General features: G+C 47.1%; 1 protein-coding gene across 1 annotated transcript in view; it reads left to right on the top strand.

Annotated features, from left to right (window-relative positions):
• The window catches only part of DENND11 (DENN domain containing 11), a 31,499-nt gene extending 8,403 nt beyond the window's left edge, over positions 1-23,096 (top strand). The window contains exons 2-9 of the mRNA XM_066590280.1: positions 8,369-8,468; positions 9,512-9,670; positions 12,444-12,597; positions 14,310-14,448; positions 15,238-15,369; positions 18,172-18,322; positions 19,965-20,033; positions 20,121-23,096. Of these exons, the coding sequence (XP_066446377.1) occupies positions 8,369-8,468; positions 9,512-9,670; positions 12,444-12,597; positions 14,310-14,448; positions 15,238-15,369; positions 18,172-18,322; positions 19,965-20,033; positions 20,121-20,316 (1,100 nt within the window). The 3' untranslated portion in view covers positions 20,317-23,096. The remainder of the gene's footprint in view (positions 1-8,368; positions 8,469-9,511; positions 9,671-12,443; positions 12,598-14,309; positions 14,449-15,237; positions 15,370-18,171; positions 18,323-19,964; positions 20,034-20,120) is intronic.
• Positions 23,097-24,434: the final 1,338 nt, after the last annotated feature.

The raw sequence follows: 24,434 nt of genomic DNA, 5'->3' as shown, positions 1-24,434 counted from the left end.
GGGGTAGAAGAGAAAACAAGGGGATCTGCTATCTTGGACCTAATTCTTACCAACAGGGAGGGAATGGTTGAGGAAGTAAGGGGGGCTGGGACCTTAGGAGGCAGTGATCATGATATCCTTGGAGGTTGGATAAAAAGGGGAGGAAGACCTGAGAAGACTCAGACCTCAAGATTGGATTTCAGAAAGGCAGATTTTAATGATCTCAGAAAGAGGAAGAATCCAATGGCTGGATGTTCTTAAGGACAGAAATGTCCAAGAAGGTTGGGAAATATTGTGAAATGAGATTCTCGAAGGACAATCGTTACCAATCCCTAAAAGAAGGGGAAGCATTTAAAGAGACCAGGATGGATGAACACAGAACTTGTACACATGTTATAAACGAAGAAATATATGTCTATCAAATGGAAAGAGGAGGAATATCTGAAGAATATAATGGGGTCTGCAGAAACTGTAGGACAAGTGTCAGAAAAGCTAAAGGTAATAATGAATTGAGGCTTGCAACAGAGGCCAAAAGCAATACAAAAGGATTTTGGGGATATGTCAAAAGCAAAAGCAAAGTCAAAGATGCTATTGGATGCTTACAAGATGAAAATGGTGAATTGGTTAAGAATGATGTTGAGAAGGCCAAACTTTTAAATTCCTATTTTGTATCTGGTTTCTCTCAGAAAGTAGATGGAACATCAGCTGATCTTCCCTGTGCTATTGGGGGAATAAAAGAATGCAGGCTATCTATAAGCAGAGAGATGGTGGGGGAACACTTAGCTTACATGAATTCAATCAAGTCTCCATGTCCAGATGAATTACATCCTAGGATACTGAAGGAAGCAGCGGAGGTAATTGCTGAACCACTCGCCATAATCTCTGAAAATTCCTGGAGAATAGGAGAAGCCCCAGAAGATTGGAAACGGGCAAATGTTGTCTCTATCTTCAAAAAAGAGAAGAAGGTGAATCCAGGAAACTACAGGCCTGTGAGCCTGACTTCTGTACCGGGAAAGATCTTTGGAAAAATTATTAAACGCCATGGAACTCTCTGCCTGAGGACGTGGTGATGACAAATTCGATAAGCGTTCAAAAGAGGCCTGGATGTCTATCTTGAGCGATACAATATTATAGGATATAATTACAGATGAGCGAGCGTACTCGCTAAGGCAAACTACTCGAGCGAGTAGTGCCTTATGCAAGTACCTGCCCGCTCAGCTCAAAAGATTCGGGTGCCGGCGGGGGAGAGCACTGAGTTGTGAGAGGGAGCAGGGGGGAGATTCCCCCCCCCCCTCCATTGACAAATATATTTTTCCAACGCGGCGTCTCATTTGCTGCAGCTGCGAATCCACACGTGGATTTAGTCCAGTCAATGGGAAAAGTTTTTTGAGGTGTGAATTTTGACTGACGAAGTGCCCTTTTTTTTTTTTTTTCTCCCATAATTCAAATTAAAAATTCGCCCGGTATGGACCGCGGCGTGAACCTCCCATGAGAAAGAAATTAGCCTTTTTTAAACGTGGATTTCTCTCTGAATTTTCAGTCGTACCGGCGCAAATTCCATTTCAAATACTGCATGAACATAGCTGCAGTCTGGGGCTAACACTGGTAATACTGGGCCGGTGACACGCTAGCGTATTTCTTTCCCGTTTTGAAAAATGTTGCCAAAATACGCTGGCGTGTCACCGGCCTTTTTGGAATACAAGGTCTTTGTTCCGTGGGGAATTGGGTCCTGCACAACTTTGCGACCATGGCATAAGAAGGTTGAGGCCCCCCCGGAGTGATGCTCGCAGTGATGCCCCTGGTGTCTGCCCCCCCCCCCCCGCGGTGATGCCCCTGGTGTCTGTCCTCCCCCCCCCCCCCCCCCCTCCGCAGTGATGCCCCTGGTGTCTGGCCCTCCCCCCCTCCGCAGTGATGCCCCTGGTGTCTGTCCCCCCCCCCCCCCTCCGCAGTGATGCCCCTGGTGTCTGCCCCCCCCCCCCCTCCGCAGTGATGCCCCTTGTGCTCCTGTCCGCTTTGTTTTCTACCAGTGAACTGGGTGGTTTTGCTTGGCAGCCGGTTTCCCTAATGGATGACTATTAATGGTTAACAGGTGTAATTCCATAATTGGCGCTTGTACCCGGCTGTGGATGTTACCTTGCCATCTGCTGGGTGTGCCACGTGTCTCTATTGTCACAGTCTTGTGACTTCAGTCTGTGTGATCTCTGGCACCTTGTGAGGCGGCATCATTCTCTGCCGGCTCCAGGATTAACAGGAATCGCCTCTCCACCCGCTGCGTGTTCTGGTGGGCGCGGTTCACACCCCGGCAGCCGACCGATATTTACATCTACAGATAAAAGTCGAAAAATGAATTAATTCCACTTTTCAAAAGAGAAAATAGATGAAACGCAACCGCGAGCCGCAGCCGGCCGCCTCCCTCCTCCATCGCTGGCGCACTGTGCGTAGGTGATGGCGGCGGATTGTCCTCTTCAGTGTAAGAGCTCGTTCCCACGGGCGTAAGCAGGTTTTTGTCGCATAAATATGCTACGTATTTACGTGGTCGAAAATCCCATTTTCTGCGTATTGCGGCCGTTCCTGCGTGTACAATAGTATAAAAAAGGGTCTTCGGCTCGTTGTGTGACTGCGCAGGTTTCCCATATATTCACTGCGTTTTTGCGGCGGGTCATTCACTTCAATGGCCTATTGTGGGGCATAAAACCCACCAAAATAGGACCTGCTGCGCATTTTTTGCGCAAAATATGCAAACCCAACAAAACAATGGATTCTATTCACTGCGCATTATGGACATAATAGGCGGCGCAGATTCACCCGTGTGAACAAGGGTTCAGGGCATGATGGAAAGGTTACACGATTGGCAGATAAGTCATCTTGCCACAACTCTTGTGGGGTACACCGAGGGTCGGAGGGATCAGGGCAGGTGGGTGCTATAATGCCCGTAAAATCATTGCCCCATATTTTTAGTAGATTGGGCAACCCCTGTGAAGCTGGACGGTCCGTACTAGGAGATACTTGCATACCCCAGGAGATAATGCAGACACCTCTTTTCTCAGAACTCTGCATTGTGCCGGTCCTCCGTTGTTCCTCCTGGAAATGCATAAATAGATTTATAACTTGGCATGTTAAGGGATGTACCCCAATACCAGTGATTCCCAACCGGGGTGCCATGAGAGCCTGCCAGGGGTGCTGCAACACCGGAGGTGGATTGGCTATTCTGTCCATCGGAGAAAATCCTGGTTGGCGAGTCGCATCTTGGGCCGTCCGCAATTATTGCTGCAGTAGCCTCAGCTTACAGTAAGGAGTATACTATTCCCTGGTCTGTTTCCGGCTGGCGTGCGGTTGTGCCACAAGGCTGAAAAGGTTGGGGTAATGCTGCACCGTTGCATCAGCGAACCAGATCTATAGCTTTGCAGCCGCAGTCCCGCTGACTCCAGCCATGTCCTTCCTTTCTGTCTTCTCGCCCCAGTTTCCCCATACTTCTTAGATTCGGCTCCTGATGCTGTTAATGTGTCAAGTGAGCGGTCCCCAATGCTGATGTCAGACTCTATTACCAGTGAGCGGTGGGGACTGCCCATTTGACACATTCCCACCGCCCGGGGCTGAATCTAGTAAGTACATTTATCTTGCTGCTGTCTAGGCTCTGTGCAGCAGCAACATAAATGTACGTTCTACTGTCAGCGGGCGAGTGCAGCCCCCCACAACAGATAAAATACTGAACAGGCTGCTACTAACAGCCCTGCCTTCATTAGGACCTGATTGGCTGCCAATGAAGACGTCATGCGGAGCTGAACCAATCACCGCGCTGGACGGAATGTTTGTATACTGCAGAAGTCCTATAGGGATTATCATAGCTCTTATGGCTCAAATCCCCTACAGGGATATAAAAATGTAGAAAGAAACAAAAACATAGTCTAAAGAAGAAACTTTTTTGCGCTCTTTCCCCTATTTGCATAAAAAAATTAAAATCCCAAATACTTGGTATCATTGAATCCGTAACGACTCGTACAAGAACACCAAATGTATCTACCCCAAAATGGTACCAATAAAAACCACAGCTCGTCACGCGATAAACCAGCCCCCGCAGAGCGCCGTCCATGGAAATCCAAAAAAGTTGTAGGACTTTGAATGCAGCGATTTAGAAAAACAAAGAATTTCCAAAAAGGCGGTTTTAATGTGGAAAAGTGAAAAAAAAAACTAAAAAAAAATTTGTGGTATCCTCGTAATCGTACCGACCCGCAGAAAACAAATGTATCGTGTCGTTTATGCTGCGCGATTAACGCTGTAAATTAAAAGAAAAACAATGGCAGAATTGATGGCTTCCTCGTTGGGTCACTGACTAATCCCTGCGATCACATGACTTGTTCTGCTGAAAGGAGAAGTTGCAGAGTAAAAGTTCTCTTCTGTTCGCTTTTTCCCATGTTTCCCTCTTCCGACTGTTACGTTCCATAAAGGCGATCTAGAGCGGGGGTCTGCTATACGGTGATCCTCCAACTGCTAGGAAACTCCTCAATGTGCCCTGAAGACGGAGCAACTTCATCAATAGGATATCTCACCAATCGTGGAAACCGCGCAGAAGAAGGAAAAAGGCCACCTCTCACGGCCTGGATGCGACAGGCAGCGGCCCCCTTTCTAGAGATGGACGGCCGTAGATGTCTGGGATGAGAATACCCTCTTACCTGAGTGGCAGCAATGTGTGCGCACAATATGGCAGTACTGAGATATTATTCAAGCATTGTCACGCTCCCTAACATCTCTCCAGACCTACCTACCTACCGTACCTACAGGAACCTTAAGGCCGTTCACACCCAGGACTTTGCTGAGTCCCTACAGTCCTCTATCTTTCTCCTCTCCTGCCTCAACATGGCTGCTGCTCACTACAACACCGCTCTCAAACATGCCCTGGATGAAGCTGCGCCCCCCCATGACCCAAGCTATCCGATGTAGAATGCGGCAACTTTGGGTCATGCCTCAAACCTGTTTCATCCATCCGGCGGTGCTCTAGAAGTGCTGAACGGCAGTGGAGGAAGTCACAAATGTCCGCGGACTTCCTCCACTACAAATTCATGCTCAGAACCTACAACCTCGCCCTCCACCATGCCAAACAAGTCTAGTTCACCTCTCTAGTCTCCTCACTATCCCACAACCCTAAACGGCTCTTTGATACTTTTCACTCCCTTCTCAGCCCTAAACCGCAGCCCCCGGTGACGGATCTCGGTCCGAGGAGCTGGCTGCCCACTTCAAAAAGAAAACTGATGACATCCGTCAGGAAATAACTTCCCAATCCCAGACAAGCCCTGGCCCTAGTCTTGTCAGCACTGCGACCAGCGACAGAGGAAGAAGTCTCCAAATTGCTCTTCTCTGCTTGCCCCACCACCTGCGCTAGCGACCCTCTCCCCTCACACCTCCTCCGTTCCTTCTCCCCAGTGGTCATCTCCCATCTCACCACTATGTTCAACCTCTCTCTGACCTCTGGCATCTTTCCCTCTTCTTTCAAACACGCCATCATATCCCCACTGCTAAAGAAGCCGACTTTGGACGCAAATGATGCTGCCAACTACCGACCCATCTCAAACCTCCCCTTCATCTCCAAACTACTAGAACGCCTGGTTTACTCCCGCCTTGTAAGCTATCCATCAGAGAACTCTCTCCTCGACCCCCTACAGTCTGGCTTCCAACCCAAACACTCAACAGAAACTGCTCTTACAAGGGTATCAAACGACCTACTGTCAGCCAAATCGAGGGGCGATTACTCCCTACTGATCCTCCTCGACCTCTCCGCAGCATTTGACACTGTTGACCACAAACTCCTCCTCAGTATGCTACGCTCCATTGGCCTAAAGGATACTGCTCTCTCCTTGTTTTCTTCCTACCTATCTGACCGCTCATTCAGAGTCTGCTTTGCTGGCTCGACCTCCCCTCCTGTTGCCCTCATCCACTCCCGGCTCGATTATTGCAACTCGTTGCTGATCGGCCTCCCCTGCTCCAGACTCTACCCCCTCCAATCCATCCTGAATGCGGCAGCCAGGCTTATCATACTGTCCAGCCGCTCCTCGGACGCCTCTGCCCTGTGCCGGTCACTGCACTGGCTGCCCGTTAAATACAGAATTCAATTTAAACTCGCTACCTTCATCCACAAAGCCCTCCACAGTGCAGCGCCACCCTATATTGCCTCCCTCATCTCAATCCATCACCCAGCCCGGGCTCTCCGCTCAGCTAACGAAACTAGACTGTGCGCCCCTTTAATTCGAACTTCTCATTCCCGCCTCCAAGACTTCTCCAGAGCAGCACCGGTCCTCTGGAACGCACTACCAAAGGCTACCTGGGCAATCGCAGAACTTCAGGCGTGCTCTAAAAACGCACCTCTTCAGGGAGGCATACCGAATTCCCTAAAAAAACCTCTCTGTACTCCGCCTGATAACATGCTCCCTGACCTACTGACTGGAATCCCTGCTAGCCATCATAAACCGCTCCTGCAGTCATACCGATTCTGCCATCACACGGCTAAATGTCTGACCATTGTCTATGTGTATAGCATCCCTCACTCTCCACCTCTCCATACCTGCACATCTCCAGCCCCTTTACCTTCTGTATCACCCCATTACTTGTAGTATATAAGCTCGTTGGAGCAGGACCCGCACCCCTATTGTCTCTATCAACTGTTTACTATGTAACCGTGGTTCTGTAATGTTTGTACTTTTGTCTTTCTGTATCCCCCGTCTATGTAAGCGCTGCGGAATATGTTGGCGCTATACAAATAAAGATTATTATTATTATTATTATTATTATATGGTGGTATTATATGACCATTGGGCAGTTATTGCTGCTCGTGGTTACAGTTTCCCTAACATTGGCACTAATCAGAAGCTAACTGGTTAGTTGTCAGAACGCCGTTGATTACTGCTGAGAATCGTGATAAACATTGAAAAGTGCCTCATATCTACGGCCAGTCGTATTTCCGCTGTTGGACAATATTGTACAGTTTATCTGTAGAGGAAATCTATTTGTTAAGTTGAGTCACTGTGTACATACATTACTTATCCTGTACTGCTCCTGAGTTACATCCTGTATTATACTCCAGAGCTGCACTCACTATTCTGCTGGTGGAGTCACTATGTACATACATTACTTATCCTGTACTGATCCTGAGTTACATCCTGTATTATACTCCAGAGCTGCACTCACTATTCTGCTGGTGGAGTCACTGTGTACATACATTACTTATCCTGTACTGCTCCTGAGTTACATCCTGTATTATACTCCAGAGCTGCACTCACTATTCTGCTGGTGGAGTCACTGTGTACATACATTACTTATCCTGTACTGATCCTGAGTTACATCCTGTTTATACTCCAGAGCTGCACTCACTATTCTGCTGGTGGAGTCACTATGTACATACATTACTTATCCTGTACTGATCCTGAGTTACATCCTGTATTATACTCCAGAGCTGCACTCACTATTCTGCTGGTGGAGTCACTGTGTACATACATTACTTATCCTGTACTGCTCCTGAGTTACATCCTGTATTATACTCCAGAGCTGCACTCACTATTCTGCTGGTGGAGTCACTATGTACATACATTACTTATCCTGTACTGATCCTGAGTTACATCCTGTATTATACTCCAGAGCTGCACTCACTATTCTGCTGGTGGAGTCACTGTGTACATACATTACTTATCCTGTACTGATCCTGAGTTACACCCTGTATTATATCCCAGAGCTGCACTCACTATTCTGCTGGTAGAGTCACTGTGTACATACATTACTTATCCTGTACTGATCCTGAGTTACATCCTGTATTATACTCCAGAGCTGCACTCACTATTCTGCTGGTGGAGTCACTGTGTACATACATTACTTATCCTGAGTTACATCCTGTATTATACTGCAGAGCTGCTCTCACTATTCTGCTGGTGGAGTCACTGTGTACATACATTGCTTATCCTGTACTGATCCTGCGTTACATCATGTATTGTACTGCAGAGCTGCACTCACTATTCTGCTGGTGGAGTCACTGTGTACATACATTACTTATCCTGTACTGATCCTGAGTTACACCTGGTATTATACTCCAGAGCTGCACTCACTATTCTGCTGGTGGAGTCACTGTGTACATACATTGCTTATCCTGTACTGATCCTGCGTTACATCATGTATTGTACTGCAGAGCTGCACTCACTATTCTGCTGGTGGAGTCACTGTGTACATACATTACTTATCCTGTACTGATCCTGAGTTACACCTGGTATTATACTCCAGAGCTGCACTCACTATTCTGCTGGTGGAGTCACTGTGTACATACATTACTTATCCTGTACTGATCCTGAGTTACATCCTGTATTATACTCCAGAGCTGCACTCACTATTATACTCCTGTCTCTCTTGTCTCCAGGTAACATGGTGGAGTGGTGTTTGCCTCAAGACATCGACTTGGAAGGAGTGGAGTTTAAATCCATGGCCAGCGGCTCGCACCGGGTCCAGTCAGACTTCATGTAAGTAGCTGCGACAATTTGTGATTACCTCTATATAGAAGAGGAGGAACCCCCGCAGAGCGTTCTGTTCATCCTGAGCTTCTTGGTTCTGGAATAGAATGTCAGCTTTACAGTGCAGACTGACACTGGCGCCAGCAGCGAGGGGCTAGAAGTATATAGCAGTGCAGATATATACTCTATGCCCGAGGCGCTCTGTGAAAGCTGGCTGACATCAGTCATTCGTGTTCACCGCTGTCTGCAGCCGCGCGGCTTATATGTCCAAGTAATCTTAAAGGGTTTCCTGGGATATGAAGAAGATGTTTTACAGCCTTAAAGGGGTTGTACGAAGGTTACAAGTAATCCCCTGTCCACAGGACCTGCTGGCCCACAGGGGTCTCACCGCGGGTCCCCCTTCCTCTCCTCTGCGGGTTACTGCACCCCCCAGGGAGGAGGAGACTGGATGGAGCGCCGGTGGCACAAGCGCACTAGCGGTCCATTCACTGTCATTGGGAGATCGCAGAGCGGCAGACGCTTGGGTATTTCCGCCGCCGCAATGCAATGAAGGGAGCTGCTACCATGACGGTGGGGGACGAAGCGACCCGCACAGTGACAGGAGAACAGACTGTTGGGGGTCTCAGCAGCGAGCCCCCCACCGACCAGCAGGTTATCCTAAAATCTTCTGAAATAAAAAAAAAAAAAAATTGTATCCTCTGCTATCTTGGCGGACTTCCGTCCAGCGCTGGCGCTCCGGTGCCCGCCACACGGACCCGGGGAGAAGCTGCGGGTGGTCACATGCCATTCACTGTGCACGAGCCCACTCACAAGCTATAGGAGAACTGCCGCTGAAGCCAATGAGCCGCAAGCGACCACTCGCCCGCCACTTCTTCTGGGTTCTGCACGCCGGGCATCGGGCTGCAGCGCTCCAGAATAGGAGGGCAGCCTTCCTTCCTTCTTTTTTTTCGGGGCTTTCGTTTCCTGAGCGCCGTGCTGTGATTGGTCGCTGCGGTCGGTCGGCAGTTTAAAATCAATTAGCAAAGTGCCGTTTCTTGTCTGTTTATTTCTAGTTACTTTCGTAAAGGCGGCTTCTTCGGCCTGGCGTGTTTTGCCAACATGCCGGTGGAGAGCGAGCTGGAGCGAGGCGCACGGATGAAGTCGGTGGGGATCCTGTCGCCGTCGTACACGCTGCTGTATCGCTACATGCACTTCCTGGAGAATCAAGTCCGGTAAGAGTCCTCAAGGAGTCCTGATACCGACTGCGGCGCTGGAAGGCCCGTCACACGGCGACATTCCATGTGGAACCTCCGCTGACGTTTATATGGCGCAGATTTTTCCAAGATCGGTTTCACTGTGGAAAGATCACCTGAGGGGGCGCTATCCATCATGGAGCCGTCATTCAGTGGGCGGATCCACCCGCAGATCTCTGCTCAGATTCCGTAGTAAAGAAGTGACCGTCCACCTCTCTTTTTTTTAACATTTTTTTTTTATGAAGTGGATTTGTAAACTTTGGCGCGGTTTTCCATTCAAATACATTGAACACGGATTAGACCCTGAGCCCGCCTCAAGATTAACCAAGTGAACTATGAATTGTGGCCGGCTTGATGTGGAAACGCTGCAACACCACAACCCCACAGCGACGTGTATTCACGTACTGAGATGCGCCCCCCCCCCCCCCATGTGAACGCACCCTTAATGCGCAGGGTCCACGACATCAAATCCGCGACATGTCAGTTGTATCGCTGTTTCCACGGTGGTCTCTCTCCTCTCTATGGTGAGAGCTGGCCGCAGCGGAATAAGCCGCTTGAAAACCTGCGCCAAATCCCGCGGGTCTTCAAGCTGCAGAAATCTTGCAGAATTTCCGTGCGATCCCGCTGCGGACATTTTGCGGGATTTCCGTCCTGTGCGCTCAGCCGAAAGATCTAAATCCACGCCTATTTGCTGTGGTTTTTGAGGCCGATACAGGCGTGGATTTAACCCTTGAAGTGGGCAAAACCTGCGTGCGGAATCTGACGCGTGTCCGTATTAAGAAGTCACTTGATGCAAAAACCTAAATCCTCGTGCGGATCTGCGGACCAAAAACACTGATTTGGCAGATTTGATGCAGATTTTCCACAGCTGAAAAAATCCGCCCCAAAATCTGCGCCGTGAGGCCTCATGTCCGCGGGGTTACAATCCGCAGCGTTTCTCCCGCACGCGGATCCGCGCCCCATAGGGATGCATTGGACACCTGCAGGTAGTTAAATACCTGCGGATGTCATTTTTCCTGTCAGGTGCGGATCGGCGTGCGGGGAAAGAAATGTGACATGCTCCATTTTCGTGCGGGTCTCCCGTGGGGACGGCTCCTGCAGGCTTCTATGGAAGCCGTCTGGATCCGCAGGAGACCCGTTCCAGAAATAAACTCACCTGCTCCGGACGATGCGGTTCTTCCCTTCTTCGCGGCTGGATCTTCTTTCTTCGGCCCGGCGGATGTGCCCAGCGCGCCGCTGGCGTGCCGAGCACATCCGCCAGGCCGAAGAAAGAAGATCCGGCTGCGAAGGAAGGAAGAACCGCATCGTCCGGAGCAGGCGAGTTTATTCTGATTTTAGGCCTCGTGTTCGCGGGGCAGGAGGGACCCGCTGCGGATTCCCCGTGGACATAAGGCCTAATACGCCCGGTTGGACGCGGAATTTTTCAGCTGCAGACAATCCCCAGTAAATCGCCTCGGTGTGAACGCGCTGGGAGTTATTCTTCCACCCTTTTGTACTGCAGGAACGGATGGAACGCCTCGTCTCTGATTATTCCTGGACTTCAGAAGGTCACACTCCCAACGCTGTCCCCTCTGCAGTATTGATCGCCGCGTACGATAAAAATATCCGTCCGGCGCCAATTATAGCATTTACATTTATTTACTGCTGCAAATGTCGCATCTAGTGAAAAACAGATTTAAAGGCGGTAACCCAAGATTTTGCCTGATCGGTGGGAGTCGGACCTCTGGGACCCTCCGGGATCACAGGAACAAGGGTCCTGTGTCCCCCATGTGTGTTCAGTATGCAGACCGTCCCTTCATTTATCTCTATGGGTCTGCTGATGAGATGAGTGGCATCCCGCATGCACACAACCCCCGTGATCGGAGGGGTTCCAGCAGTCGGACCCCCGCCACCGATTAGACGCTTATCCTGTGGATAGTTAGAAACTCCTTCATAGGGGTCCTTCAAACAAAGCTTCAGATCCTCATCAGTTTCAAGATCTCTGCTTGCTGTCAGGTGAATTAATTTGCTCCAGTGGTATCCAGTCTAACATATATAGAAACATAGTGTGCAAGCTTGAAAAAAGCCCCCCGTCCACCCAGATCAGCCTATTACTCCCTAATGTTGATCCAGAGGAAGGCAAGAATAAAAAACAACGAGGTAGAAGCTAATTTTCCTTCTTTTTAGAGAAAAAATTTCCTTCTGACTCCAATCTAATTGTATATACCAACCTCTTAGGTAGCACAGTATCAAAGGCTTTAGAAAAAGTCCAGATACACAAGATCTAGTGACTCCTGGTCCAGTCTAGAACTTACCTCCTCGTAGAAGCTCATCAGATTGGTTTGACAGGAGCGATCTCTCATAGACCCGCTGATACGAAGTTATACAGCCATTATCCGTGAGGTCCTCCAGGATCGCATCCCTTAGAAATCCTTCATACATTTTACCCACAATAGAAGTCAGACTTACCGGCCTGTAGTTTCCAGGGTCTCTTTTCGCCCCCCTTTTGAATATCGGTAGCACATTGGCTATGAACCAATCCAGTGGAACAGAGTCCGTCACTATAGAGCCCCTAATTATAAGTAACAGCGGTCTTACGATCACATAATTACTTCTTCCTGGGTTAGACTGGTGACATTTAGTGGAGAGTTTACTTTATTACACTAGATTTCACCTGATTACACTGGAGAAAAATCTGTTTTCTTTCTCCTCTTTCTAATCTGTATTCTAGATTCTGTCCGTCTTTCACTGGTCCTTACTTCATATGTTGCAGGCATCAGCTGGAGCTCCCCGGCCACTACACACCTCTGGAGGCCTTTTATGAAGATAAGAAGGGGGTCTTACCTGCTGGCGTCACCCCCCAGTCCTGCCAGCCAAGTGTGCACTGGCTGTCCTCTATCCACAAGCACCTGTACCCGGAGATGAAGGTCTGAAAACATTCTAATTGGAAGGGAATCCTTTTTCTTTGTACCGTTTTCCACGGGTCGATAACCGGACCCCGCCATTGGTGTCAGCTGACGAACGGGCAACACTAGTTTGTTGGCAGATCACATCTTTTGTTCAGCCCAAAAAAGTGTTAATACCCGCACATCCCCCCCCCGTGTGTTTTGCGTCTGATGACTCTACACACAAACAGTTATTCAAACTGCATGGATTTTGCATCGGCCCACATAAAGGGTGGGCAACATGGCGGCCGTCATCGTCACTGCTGCTTGTAGAACGGCCCCAATACTCTGAGCAGACTCATTCTCTTATATATCTTCATAGCAATCGGAAGTCCCCGTCTGGTCTTGGTTAATCTCTTCCTGTCAGTCATATATGTGGCAATATGTGTCTCACTGCCCCATGCAGACATCCACAGTCCATAGCGCACTCATTGTGAAAACCAACCCCCCCCCCCCCCCCCAAGAAGAAGTCGTTGGAATCAAATGAAACTTCCTCTCTGTGATGGAAATGGTGATTACAATATCGGAGCAAAAGGGGGATTTATTGTAGAAAACTGACCCCTTGTAGGGAGGCTCTAGTTCCCTGTTGTACCACCTCTAGCTTGGATACAAGATGTGATACGGAGGGCATGGAGGCTCTAGTACCCTGTTGTACCTCCTCTAGCTTGGATACAAGATGTGATACAGGCAGGCATGGAGGCTCTAGTACCCTGTTGTACCACCTCTAGCTTAGATACAAGATGTGATACAGGTGGGCATGGAGGCTCTAGAACCCTGTTGTACCGCCTCTAGCTTGGATACAAGATGTGATACGGGAGGCATGGAGGCTCTAGTACCCTGTTGTACCGCCTCTAGCTTAGATACAAGATGTGATACAGGTGGGTATGGAGGCTCTAGTAACCTGTTGTACCACCTCTAGCTTGGATACAAGATGTGATATGGGTGGGCATGGAGGCTCTAGTACCCTGTTGTACCACCTCTAGCTTAGATACAAGATGTGATACAGGTGGGCATGGAGGCTCTAGAACCCTGTTGTACCGCCTCTAGCTTGGATACAAGATGTGATACGGGAGGCATGGAGGCTCTAGTACCCTGTTGTACCGCCTCTAGCTTAGATACAAGATGTGATACAGGTGGGTATGGAGGCTCTAGTAACCTGTTGTACTGCCTCTAGCTTGGATACAAGATTTGATACGGGCAAAATTACTGGTCGCTTCCCTAAAGTAAAAAAGCCCCTAAACAATCCAAAAACGTAAAAAGTTATGGGGGTCAAAAAATGTCGACAATCACTTTTTTTTTTTTTTTTTTACGGGTATCTTATTTTTAAGCAGCACTACATAAAAAAATATACATTTGGTTTTGCAGTAATCGTACTAATGAAAATAATAAACATAACATATCACCCCCCCCCCTCCCATAATGGCGCAGTTGTCAGTTGTTCCTTTCAATTTCTCCCCACGTAGAATTTCTTTAAGTCTCTCCATACATTTTATGGCACCGCTGGAAAATACAAATTGTCCCGCAAAAACAAATCTTCATGCCGATGCCTCACTGGAAAAACAAAAAACCCTCTGCTTTATTTTGCACGTGTGGCTACCGGCAGTGCAGAATGTCGCGGGTCGCAGCGGCCACGTTTTCATTATGCTGCCCGTTCTATGCGTTAGCATGGATCCCATTTGTCGTCTCTCTCGTAGATCACGCACCCTGCCGGCTGTATGTCCCAGTTCATTAAATTTTTCGGGGAGCAGATCTTCGTCCTCTGGAAGTTTGCGCTGCTACGGAAGCGCATCCTGATCTTCTCGCCCCCGCCTGTAGGTGTCGTCTGCTACAGAGGTAACTTATTATATTTTTCTTGATATATTCATTCGTCTAATGTTGTTTCCTTAATTAAAGTTATCTAGGATTAGAAAGACCTAGTTACTTTCTCCCAAGAACAGCGCCACCTTTGTCCACAGGTTATATCTGGTATTGCAGCTTAGCTCTATTGACTTCAATGGAGCCAAACTACAATACAAGCCATGACCGGTCATGGCATTATCCTACCAAACACACTTATCGTCCGCCTACAGAATTGGTGATAAATGCTTGATCTCTTGGGGGTCTGACCTCCTAGGACCTACAGGGACCACCACAATGGCGGTGGTATGCATATGTTATCACTGCTCCATTTGGCTCTACTGGACCATGGGTGATCGACGGTGACTGGAGTGGTGGGTAGGCTTGTGCACCGCCGCTCCATTCTGCCGAGGGAACGGTACGCTGTTCTCGTTATCCTTAGGGTCCCAAAGGTCAGACCCCCAGGGATCATACATTTAGCAGCTATCCTATGGGTAGGTGATAAATGTTTCTGGTGGGGTAACCCCTCTAAATGTTAAAATGGGACGTTGCAGTATTTGTAGGATGTTTCCTCGTGGCACAACGGAGCTTCAGATTTTTTGCCGCTGATCCTTCCGGCTGGCGTCATCTACCTGGTGGCTAGCAGGTCTTCAGAGGAGACTTTGAACCCGATGATCACTATAGTCCTCCTAGTGAGAACTCCTATAGAAGTCCCTAGCACACGACTTGCACTTCTATTGTGGTCAGTAACTTTTTGTATAACTTTTTTTTTTTCTTCTCCCGCAGTTTACTGTTGCTGCTGTCTCGCCAACGTCACTCTGCCCGGGGTTGGCGCCACCGCTCCGGAGTCCAAGCCTTTCTTCTATGTAAATGTGGCTGACATTGAGACCCTCGATGATGAGGTTTCCTACGTGGCCTGTAAGTACTGCAGAAGGGGGGATGAATTAAAGAGCGTCCGCTCTTAAAGGGGTTGTCCCGCGAAAGCAAGTGGGGGTATACACTTCTGTATGGCCATATTAATGCACTTTGTAATGTACATCGTGCATTAATTATGAGCCATACAGAAGTTATTCACTTACCTGCTCCGTTGCTAGCGTCCTCGTCTCCATGGCTCCGTCTAATTTCAGCGTCTAATCTCCCGATTAGACGCGCTTGCGCAGTCCGGTCTTCTCCCTTCTGAATGGGGCCGCTCGTGCCGGAGAGCTGCTCCTCGTAGCTCCGCCCCGTCACGCGTGCCGATTCCAGCCAATCAGGAGGCTGGAATCGGCAATGGAACGCACAGAGCCCATGGTGCACCATGGGAGAAGACCTGCGGTCCACCGTGGGTGAAGATCCCGGCGGCCATCTTAGCAAGGTAAGTAAGAAGTCGCCGCAGCGCCGGGATTCGGGTAAGTACTATCCGTTTTTTTGTTTTTTTTTACCCCTGCATCGGGTTTGTCTCGCGCCAAACGGGGGGGCTATTGAAAAAAAGAAAAACCCGTTTCGGCGCGGGACAACCCCTTTAATGAACCTGTACGGTACTAAGTGAGGGCGTTTCCTCTGATCAACCCTTTAAGGACACAACAAGTTTTGGGGGATTTTCATCTCCACTTTTCAAAAGCCGCAACTTTTTAATTTTTTCGCCGTCACAGCCGTATGAGGGCTTGTTCGTTAAATGGGGAGCTGTAGTCCTTATTGGTACCATTTTGGGGTACATTTTATGTATTGTGTAACTTTTTTATACGTTTTTTGGGAGGGCAGAGAAAAAAGACATCAATTCTGCAAGTTTTTAGTCCTTTTTTTAGGGCATTATATACATGCGATATAATGACATAATTACTTTTTTTCTGTAAGTCGTTACGATTATGAGGTCAGCAACATTTTAGGCTTTTCCACTTGTGCGCAGTAATAACACTATTTTTTATTTTTTTTGCATTGTCGTGTTCAAAGACCCAGAGCCCTCTGTGTTTTTCCATGGACGGAGCTCTGTGAGGGTTTGTTTTTTTTGCATGACGAGCTGTAGTTTTTATTAATGCCACTTTGGGGTGTATATGACTTTTTTGATCACTTTCACAGTTTTTAGGACGTGAAATGAGCAAAGCTTTTCGGCTCCTTTTTTTGTTTGTTTCTTTTTTTTTAATGGTGTTTTTTTAACCCTTTCCAATCCAATGTTGGGCGTGCCCCGACATCATCATTTTCCTCCACAGCTCCGATGTCAGGACAGGCCCAACACTACAGTGCAGGAGTGCATCTGCACCCGATCGTCAGACACATCGGATGCAGATGCACACCTGCACTGGTCCTCATCGAGGACCCCCGAGGAGAAGGCAGAAAGGGTTAAAAACTCTTTCTGCCTTCTCCTTTACACATTACATAGCGCTCAATTAGCGCTATGTAATGCACGGAGATTCCGGCCGGCGATCATGTGACCGCCGATGTCACCTCACCCCCAGCTGTTACATGATCGCTGGGCCGGTAGGCTGAAGGGAGAATGCGGAAGTAATACTTCCACATTCCCCCCCCACGGTGTAGTGACCACCTGCACCCTCCTGAACTGTCAGATCAGGGGGGTGAAGGGAAAACGTATTTTTTCTCATCCATTCTCCCCAGCTCCAATTTATTTGGAGCTGGGGAGAATGGATGAGAAAAAATAAATGGATTGGAAAGGGTTAAACAAAAAACGGGGAAAAGTCCGCAAAATGTATTATGTTGGTTTTTATTTCTTTTAATTTGGTGTGCATTTTTTTCTAAACTATTTTTAAATGTAATTTTTTTTATGTCCCTGTAGGGGACTAGAATGTATGATCTCAAGATTGCTCAGACAGTACACTGCAGTAATTCTGTACTGCAGTGTATTCTCACTATTCCTGTCCAGAAAAAGCAATGGCATACCTGAACACCATTGACTGGCATCGTGTTGCCATGACAACCTATTGACCCTCCGTCATAAAATGGCAGAGGGCTAATGATGTCACAGAGGGAGCACCCTCCTTCAGTTAGCCTCGTACATGCCGATCTCAACATTAATCGCCATTCATAAGAGGTTAAAATTGCGGATTATTATTCTAACTGATCCCCATTATTACAGGGGAAGCCTAGCTGTCAGTGAGGGTGCCGAGGAGTTAAGGGGGTCCCATATGGATCCCTTCTCTAAATGAGGTCCCATTGGCGATCGACCGATTGCTGTAGGTTTTAAGCGTTCAGCTGCTGTCACCAGGGGAAGCTGTAAATTTCCCATAATTCAGCCACTGCAGGAGAGCTGAGGTATTACATGGTCTCTATTGAAATGAGTCCTACATGGTGTCTTGTGCAGGGGGCCCAACTCCTTGATCACCATATTCCCCAGTAGAACATATGAACTGGGGTGGGCCTCATGGGACAACCTCCATGTCAGCTCTTAAAGTTCATCTATCTGTCTCTGTTAAAGGAGTTGGCCAGGGTCAGAAAAACATGGCTGCTTTCCTCCAAACACGCTTTACTAACCTGGAACAACCCCTTTAATCAAAATGGCTGCTCATGTAGAAGATGAGCTTCTGTTACATCCTAATAGTTTATTGGGCGACCTCACCTTGACTGCTGAATGGAGGCTTCTCCTCCATAGACTCGTTGGTAAATAGGCACAACCCCCTTAGACTCATCATCTCAGGATATGCTAGTGCAGTTGGCTCTTCTTCAGTCTTGGACTGGACTTCGTACCTCATTCTGTCTGGTTAACCCCTTATTCATATCGCTTGTACGCAGGTACGACGGAGAAGATCTTTGAGCAGAAGCAGGATCTCTATGATGTCTATGTAGACAACCAAAATGTGAAGACTCACTTGGAACATCTCCAGCCCCTGCTGAGGGTCAACGGCGCGGACAAGGAGAAATACCGCCGGCTTAACGATCAGCGGTGACTACTGCTCTTCTAGAAATGGGATACTGGTTGTATTTAAAGGGGAAAGTCACCAGGAAACCTCATCTTCTGATTACCGTGGGCATGGAAGGGTTGTGCCTGCACAGAAGGGACTTGGGCACATTGAGGAAACCCAATGACCTCCCTGGTGTGAGGGTGACTAGTCATTAGATGTATGAGGTGGAGTTCCCCTTTATGATGGTCGTGAACTGGTCTAACCAGGTGGCATACGACTGGACATGACATTACTTGATGCCACTAGGTTATCTGCTGATGGGCTTAAAGGGGTTGTCTGATCACATCGAGCTACCCTTTAGCCACAGGATAGGAGCTACCTTGCTGATCGGTGGGGGTCCCAGAATTGAGCTCCAGCACATCCCGACGTGTGGGCAGTGGAGGATGGGCACCTCTGCTCCATTCACTTCTGTGGCATTGCTGGAGATGGCCATCGCTTACCGGTCCCAGTGAATGGAATGGAGGTACGACTGTGCATTATCCTCTGCACACATCTCAAGATGCGCCGGGGCTCAATTCTTGGGGTCGGTGCAGATATGACCGCTAGTGGATAGGTGCTAACTACTTTAAAGGAGACCACTTTAAAAGGATGGTCTCATGCTGATGACCCTTTCCATCCACATCCTAAACACTCCCTTCTGTGAGCAAGAAGGTGGAACCATTAATGAGCGGCAGACCCGGGCGGTCCAGGTATTGCAGGAATGGGCACATGTAATACAACATTTCCCCTCTAGTGGCCACTGCAGGGGAAATGGAACAGGTTCCATTGTGAGAATCGGCTCTTTGCTGGTAAACTTACCGTTATGTAACTTTCCATTAATTTTCACTTCCTGATTTAGTTTGCAGATAGTTTTAACCCCTTGGTGACTGACCTATATTGTTCCTTAATGACCAGGCAATTTTTTCGTGTTTACATCGTTAAGTTCCAAGAGCTATAACATATTTATATATAAAAAAAAAAAAAAAATTGTCAACCGAGCCTATGGGGCCTTTTTTTCCCCGGCCAAGTTGTATCTTGTAATGCTACCACTTCGGGGGACGTATAATGTATTGTTTAACTTACATTTTTCTAGAGAGGATGGAAGAAACATGGCGGCCTAGCCTACTGCCCCTTAGTGGCCTCTGTGAGAAAAATAATAAAAATTGTATCGCTGATCAATAGAAGGTTAATTTAAAAATCTACCGTTTAATGTCTACAGCTTCTATGCAGATCTTTGAGTCTCCATGGTTACAGACTACAAACAGCCCCATGTGTAGTCTGATCTTGCAGTCATCTTGTTCTCTTCTACCTGCTGGTAGAGGAGCAAGAAGAAGGGACTGGGGTGGAGAGACTATAACAAGGCTACAGAATCAGACTCCGCAGTTTGTCTGTAACCATGGAGACACAATAGGTCTGCATAGTAGCTGTGTACACAAAACGAGAGAAGATTTTTTTTAATGGCAAAGTAGTTTCATTTGGTTAATTTAGATGCATCTGATGATATAATTGCATCAGAATACATAAAGGTGATTATTATCTGAGCAATGGCAAATGGTTGCAAAAGTATACACACCCTTCTAAAAAGAGGGGGGGAGGGGGCTTTCACCATTGTTCAGTTGCACTCATTGCTGCCTTTCCTTACAGGCAGCTGCTGATGTACTCGCAGGAGGTCGACGGGGACTGTTCATCCTGTGAGGAGGACCTCTTCATTCTGTAAGTGTGCACCGCGAGGGGTTAAATCCTGGAGATCAGCGCCGTAATACCCGCTTATTTGATTTGCTTTCTCTGTTTGCCCTGCAGCTTCTTCATGGAGCAGAACAACAGGATATTCCAGATCCTCCTGGAGGTGGCATCCAGCCAAGATAAGACTCTCACCGCCGATCATGCCCGCAGCATGGGCCTGGACCCGCAGGGCGACCGCAACTTCCTCATGGACCTTCTGGAAGTGTACGGTTTTGATCTGATGCTGGTCATCGACAACCCGTGTTGCCCCTGACGCCGCGTACGACTCTGCAAGCTGTTCGGCTCGTCTCGTGTAAATATTCGGACACGGACTGCGGAGGAGGACGCAAACGGCGCTCCCTTCCCCAAATACCGCAACCGGCTGTCACAAGTAAGATATGCAATAAGAACGTTGCAGAAGTCCGGGTGCCGATGGATCAGTCGCCCCGCAGAGAGGTCCGGATTACTCGTTATCAGCGCAGCAAGCAGCCGTTCTGTTAGCTAGATTCACCAAGATGCACAAAACGGCTTCCTCAACGGTCGGCGTCTACATTAAAAAGTTACTTTTATAAATTCATTGCATGACCGATCCGGCGTTACATCCTATATTGTGCTCCAGAGCTGTGTTCACAATTCTGCTAGATATCGGAAACAGTCAGCAAGTCTGCTATCGCGCTCTGCTAATAGTTCAGCTGAACTCCCGTAATGTAGGAGAGCCTTGGTGGATAGATGCCAGCACTTCCCAGGATGCAGAGAACGGTGAGAGATTTCAGCTCTGAAGCCTGTAGAGTAGTGAATTCTGCTCTGAAGTATTAATACAGGCTGTAACTCAGGATCGGTACTAGATAAATAATCTTAATGTATTTACAAAGGGACTCACTCTTCATGCAGACCGATTCTATATAGAAAAGGCAAAGCCCTTGAAATATCGGAAACGGATCTTACGATGAGAAAAGTCGAAGCTACGAAAAGTAAAAGAACCAAATATAACGGTTAATAGTTTGCACATAAACACTTTGATAAGGCCCTTAAAGGGGTTGTCCGGGAGTAGAAAAAGGTTCAGTGGGGCGGAGCTGTCATACCAGGTATGGCCAAAGCCAGGTGGAGGCGCTTTTCCTCATATAAAAAAATGCCGGACCCCGCCCTGGACAAACCCCTTTAAATCTGGCGCACTGTGATTACAGGGAAACACTCCGCACTTAATATAACAAGTGTCTCAGATTTCTCTCTCATGGATTGGCTTTCCAGCCGCCTTCTGACACTGAGAATGCCAAGGCGACCTGAGAGATAACAAAGCAAGTATATTTGTCTATAGATATATATGGCGATACATTCCCCTTTAAAGAGTCTGTAGTCCGTAAAATGGTATTACAGGAAGTGGAAGCTCATCGCCTGCTGCCATGCTCAGAGTAATAACAGGTGGTGCTATAGTGCATGCTAACTTATGGAAAGTGGTGGCAGGAGTCAATCCTGCACTTTACTGCATCAAAAATGAATCCCATAAAACTGGCATCATTGGCAAGATTATGCCGCCTAAGACCCTGCCCAGTCACGGCTAATGGACTAAAGGCATGGCCGTCGTTTCTTTGCTCCAGTGTAAGCAAGATCAAAAGAAATGAAGCTACTTTTTAAATAGTCTTAAAATCTACCGTTTTGTGTCTCCAGCTTCTGTGCAGACCTAGGCATCACCACGGTTACAGACTACAAACAAGCCCTGTGTGTAGTCTGGTCCAGGAGTCGGTCACTACTTCAGCCTCTCAAAGTAACTTTTCAAGTGGTTTTAAAAACTTAAATCCCACTTTATGTCCGCAGTTCATCTCCATGGTTACAGACTACAAACAAGCCCTGTGTGTAGTCTGATCCTGCAGCTAGTCCTTACTTTAAAGGGGTTTTCCAAGACCTTTAGGGGTTTTCCCCTATCCCTGCGGCTGCAGCTCCAGTGGCGCCACATGAAAGACGAAAGAAGAGCGGTGTGGTCACATGCCGTTCATTGGGTACGTGACCACTCGCCCGCTTGCAGGTTTCAGCGGTGATTCTTTTATGGCCATTAAAGCCTGTGAGTAATTACGTGCGCAATGACTGGCATATGACTGACCGCCTGTTCTTGGTTCCGGCTGGCAGCACAGGACACTGAGATATTACATTTTTATTCCTTTTGAGCCCTTTCAACTTTTTTTTTTAAGGTCTTGGAAATCCCTTTAACCCTTTGCAATCCAATTTTGAATTCAGCGTTTCCTAGGGGGCTTTCTTTTTCTGCCATTATACAATGGCGCCACCTGCGGTATTGGACATGCTGGAGAGCCCCCCAACAACAGAGCGGCCATAATATACAGTAGGAATACCCTGCCGGACATTTCCCTACATCAGAAGCTGTACAGCCTTCATTTAGAATGTCTTTAGACGTCAGACAGTGGATTGGAAACTGTTAATCTCTCTTCATCACCTATATTGGACAGATCAGCCTTTATCTTTATTCATGGTCACACACTGCATAGGAGCTGCATACGCAAAACGGGGGGGGCAGTTTTAATCTAAACTACTTATAACGTTGCTTCTTTCCTTATTTTTTTTGTTACCCTGGGGAAAAAAACCACAATAATAATACAATAATCTTTATTTGTAGAGCCCCAACTTATTCCGCAACCTAGTTGCAAACGTTTACACGCCCTGCGGTATACGAGCTGCACATTCCTGTATACATTCCTTTATGGTCCTTTTTCTTTAGCGTATGTATATATTGGTCCTGTGTATATTTTGGGTGAGAAGGAAAGTTTATGATCCGCTGTAGAGGGGATTTATCGGTCAGTGCCCGGCCCTCTGCTGGTGCTGTGCCCGGGGCGGGAGGTCAGTACTTCAGAACCACCAAGGACCACGTCTCTTAACGAACACTGCTGCGGACTCTTAACGACGCTGCGTCTCCGGACACTGAGCCGGCCAAGAACCACTGGAATAAAGACTGTGTTTTATAAATGTGTGCTGCTTAACGGATTTGTAAAGAAGACGAAGCAAATGTTTGGTGAGATGAATGCTAATTAAATGAAGTCATTAATAATATGTCATTAAAGGGAATCTATCATTATAAGACTGCACCATCACCTGTAGACTTTGGGGCAAGGGGGGAGGGGGGACAGTAAAAACAAGCCGGTATGCAGAGAGGGTTGTCATCAAGTACTTGCATTCGCTATAAGATAATAATGGAGCTCTTATCAGTTTTTATGTTGTATCATTCCTCTGTTACTCCTCCAGGAAATGCGTGAATAAATTAACAATACCATTTCTTCAGAGAAATGAATGCTGACCTTGTCAGACTGCGCAGAGGAACAAGTGGGCCATTCATTAAGACATTTCCAGGAGGCATAACACAGGAACTGCACAATTCAAATTTTGGACAAAAATATAAATTGTATAATACCGCCACCTATGGACAAGAATATAAAAATAACACCACATCCTATATACAATAGAACTACTATAACACTGCCTCCTATGTACAAGAATATAACTACTATAATACTGCCTCCTATGTACAAGAATATAACTACTATAATACTGCCTCCTATGTACAGGAATACAACTACTATAAAACTGCCTCCAATGTACAAAAATATAACTACTGTAATACTACCCCCTATGTACAAGAATATAACTACTATAATACTGCCCCCTATGTACAGGAATACAACTACTATAATACTGCCCCCTATGTACAGGAATACAACTACTATAAAACTGCCTCCAATGTACAAGAATACAACTACTATAAAACTGCCTGATATGTACAGGAATATAACTACTATAATACTGCCCTCTATGTACAGGAATATAACTACTATAATACTGCCCTCTATGTACAGGAATATAACTACTATAATACTGCCCCCTATGTACAAGAATATAACTACTATAATACTGCCCGCTATGTACAGGAATATAACTACTATAATACTGCCCTCTATATACAATAGAACTGCTATAACACCGCCTCCTATATACAAGAATACATCTACTATAATACTGACCTCTATGTACAGGAATATAACTACTATAAAACTGCCCCTATGTACAACAATACAACTACTATAATACTGCTCCCTATGTACAAGAATACATCTACTATAATACTGCCCCCTATGTACAAGAATACAACTACTATAATACTGCCCCCTATGTACAAGAATATAACTACTATAATACTGCCTCCTATGTACAAGAATATAACTACTATAATACTGCCCTCTATGTACAAGAAAATAACTACTATAATACTGCTCCTATGTACAAGAATAGAACTACTATAATACTGCCCCTATGTACAAGAATACAACTACTATAATACTGCCCCCTATGTACAAGAATATAACTACTATAATACTGCCTCCTATGTACAAGAAT

The sequence above is a fragment of the Eleutherodactylus coqui genome, chromosome 2 (assembly GCF_035609145.1).
Source record: "Eleutherodactylus coqui strain aEleCoq1 chromosome 2, aEleCoq1.hap1, whole genome shotgun sequence".
NCBI lineage: Eukaryota > Metazoa > Chordata > Amphibia > Anura > Eleutherodactylidae > Eleutherodactylus > Eleutherodactylus coqui.
Note: the sequence above shows the minus strand (reverse complement) of the source record. Positions and strands in the feature narration are given on the sequence as shown.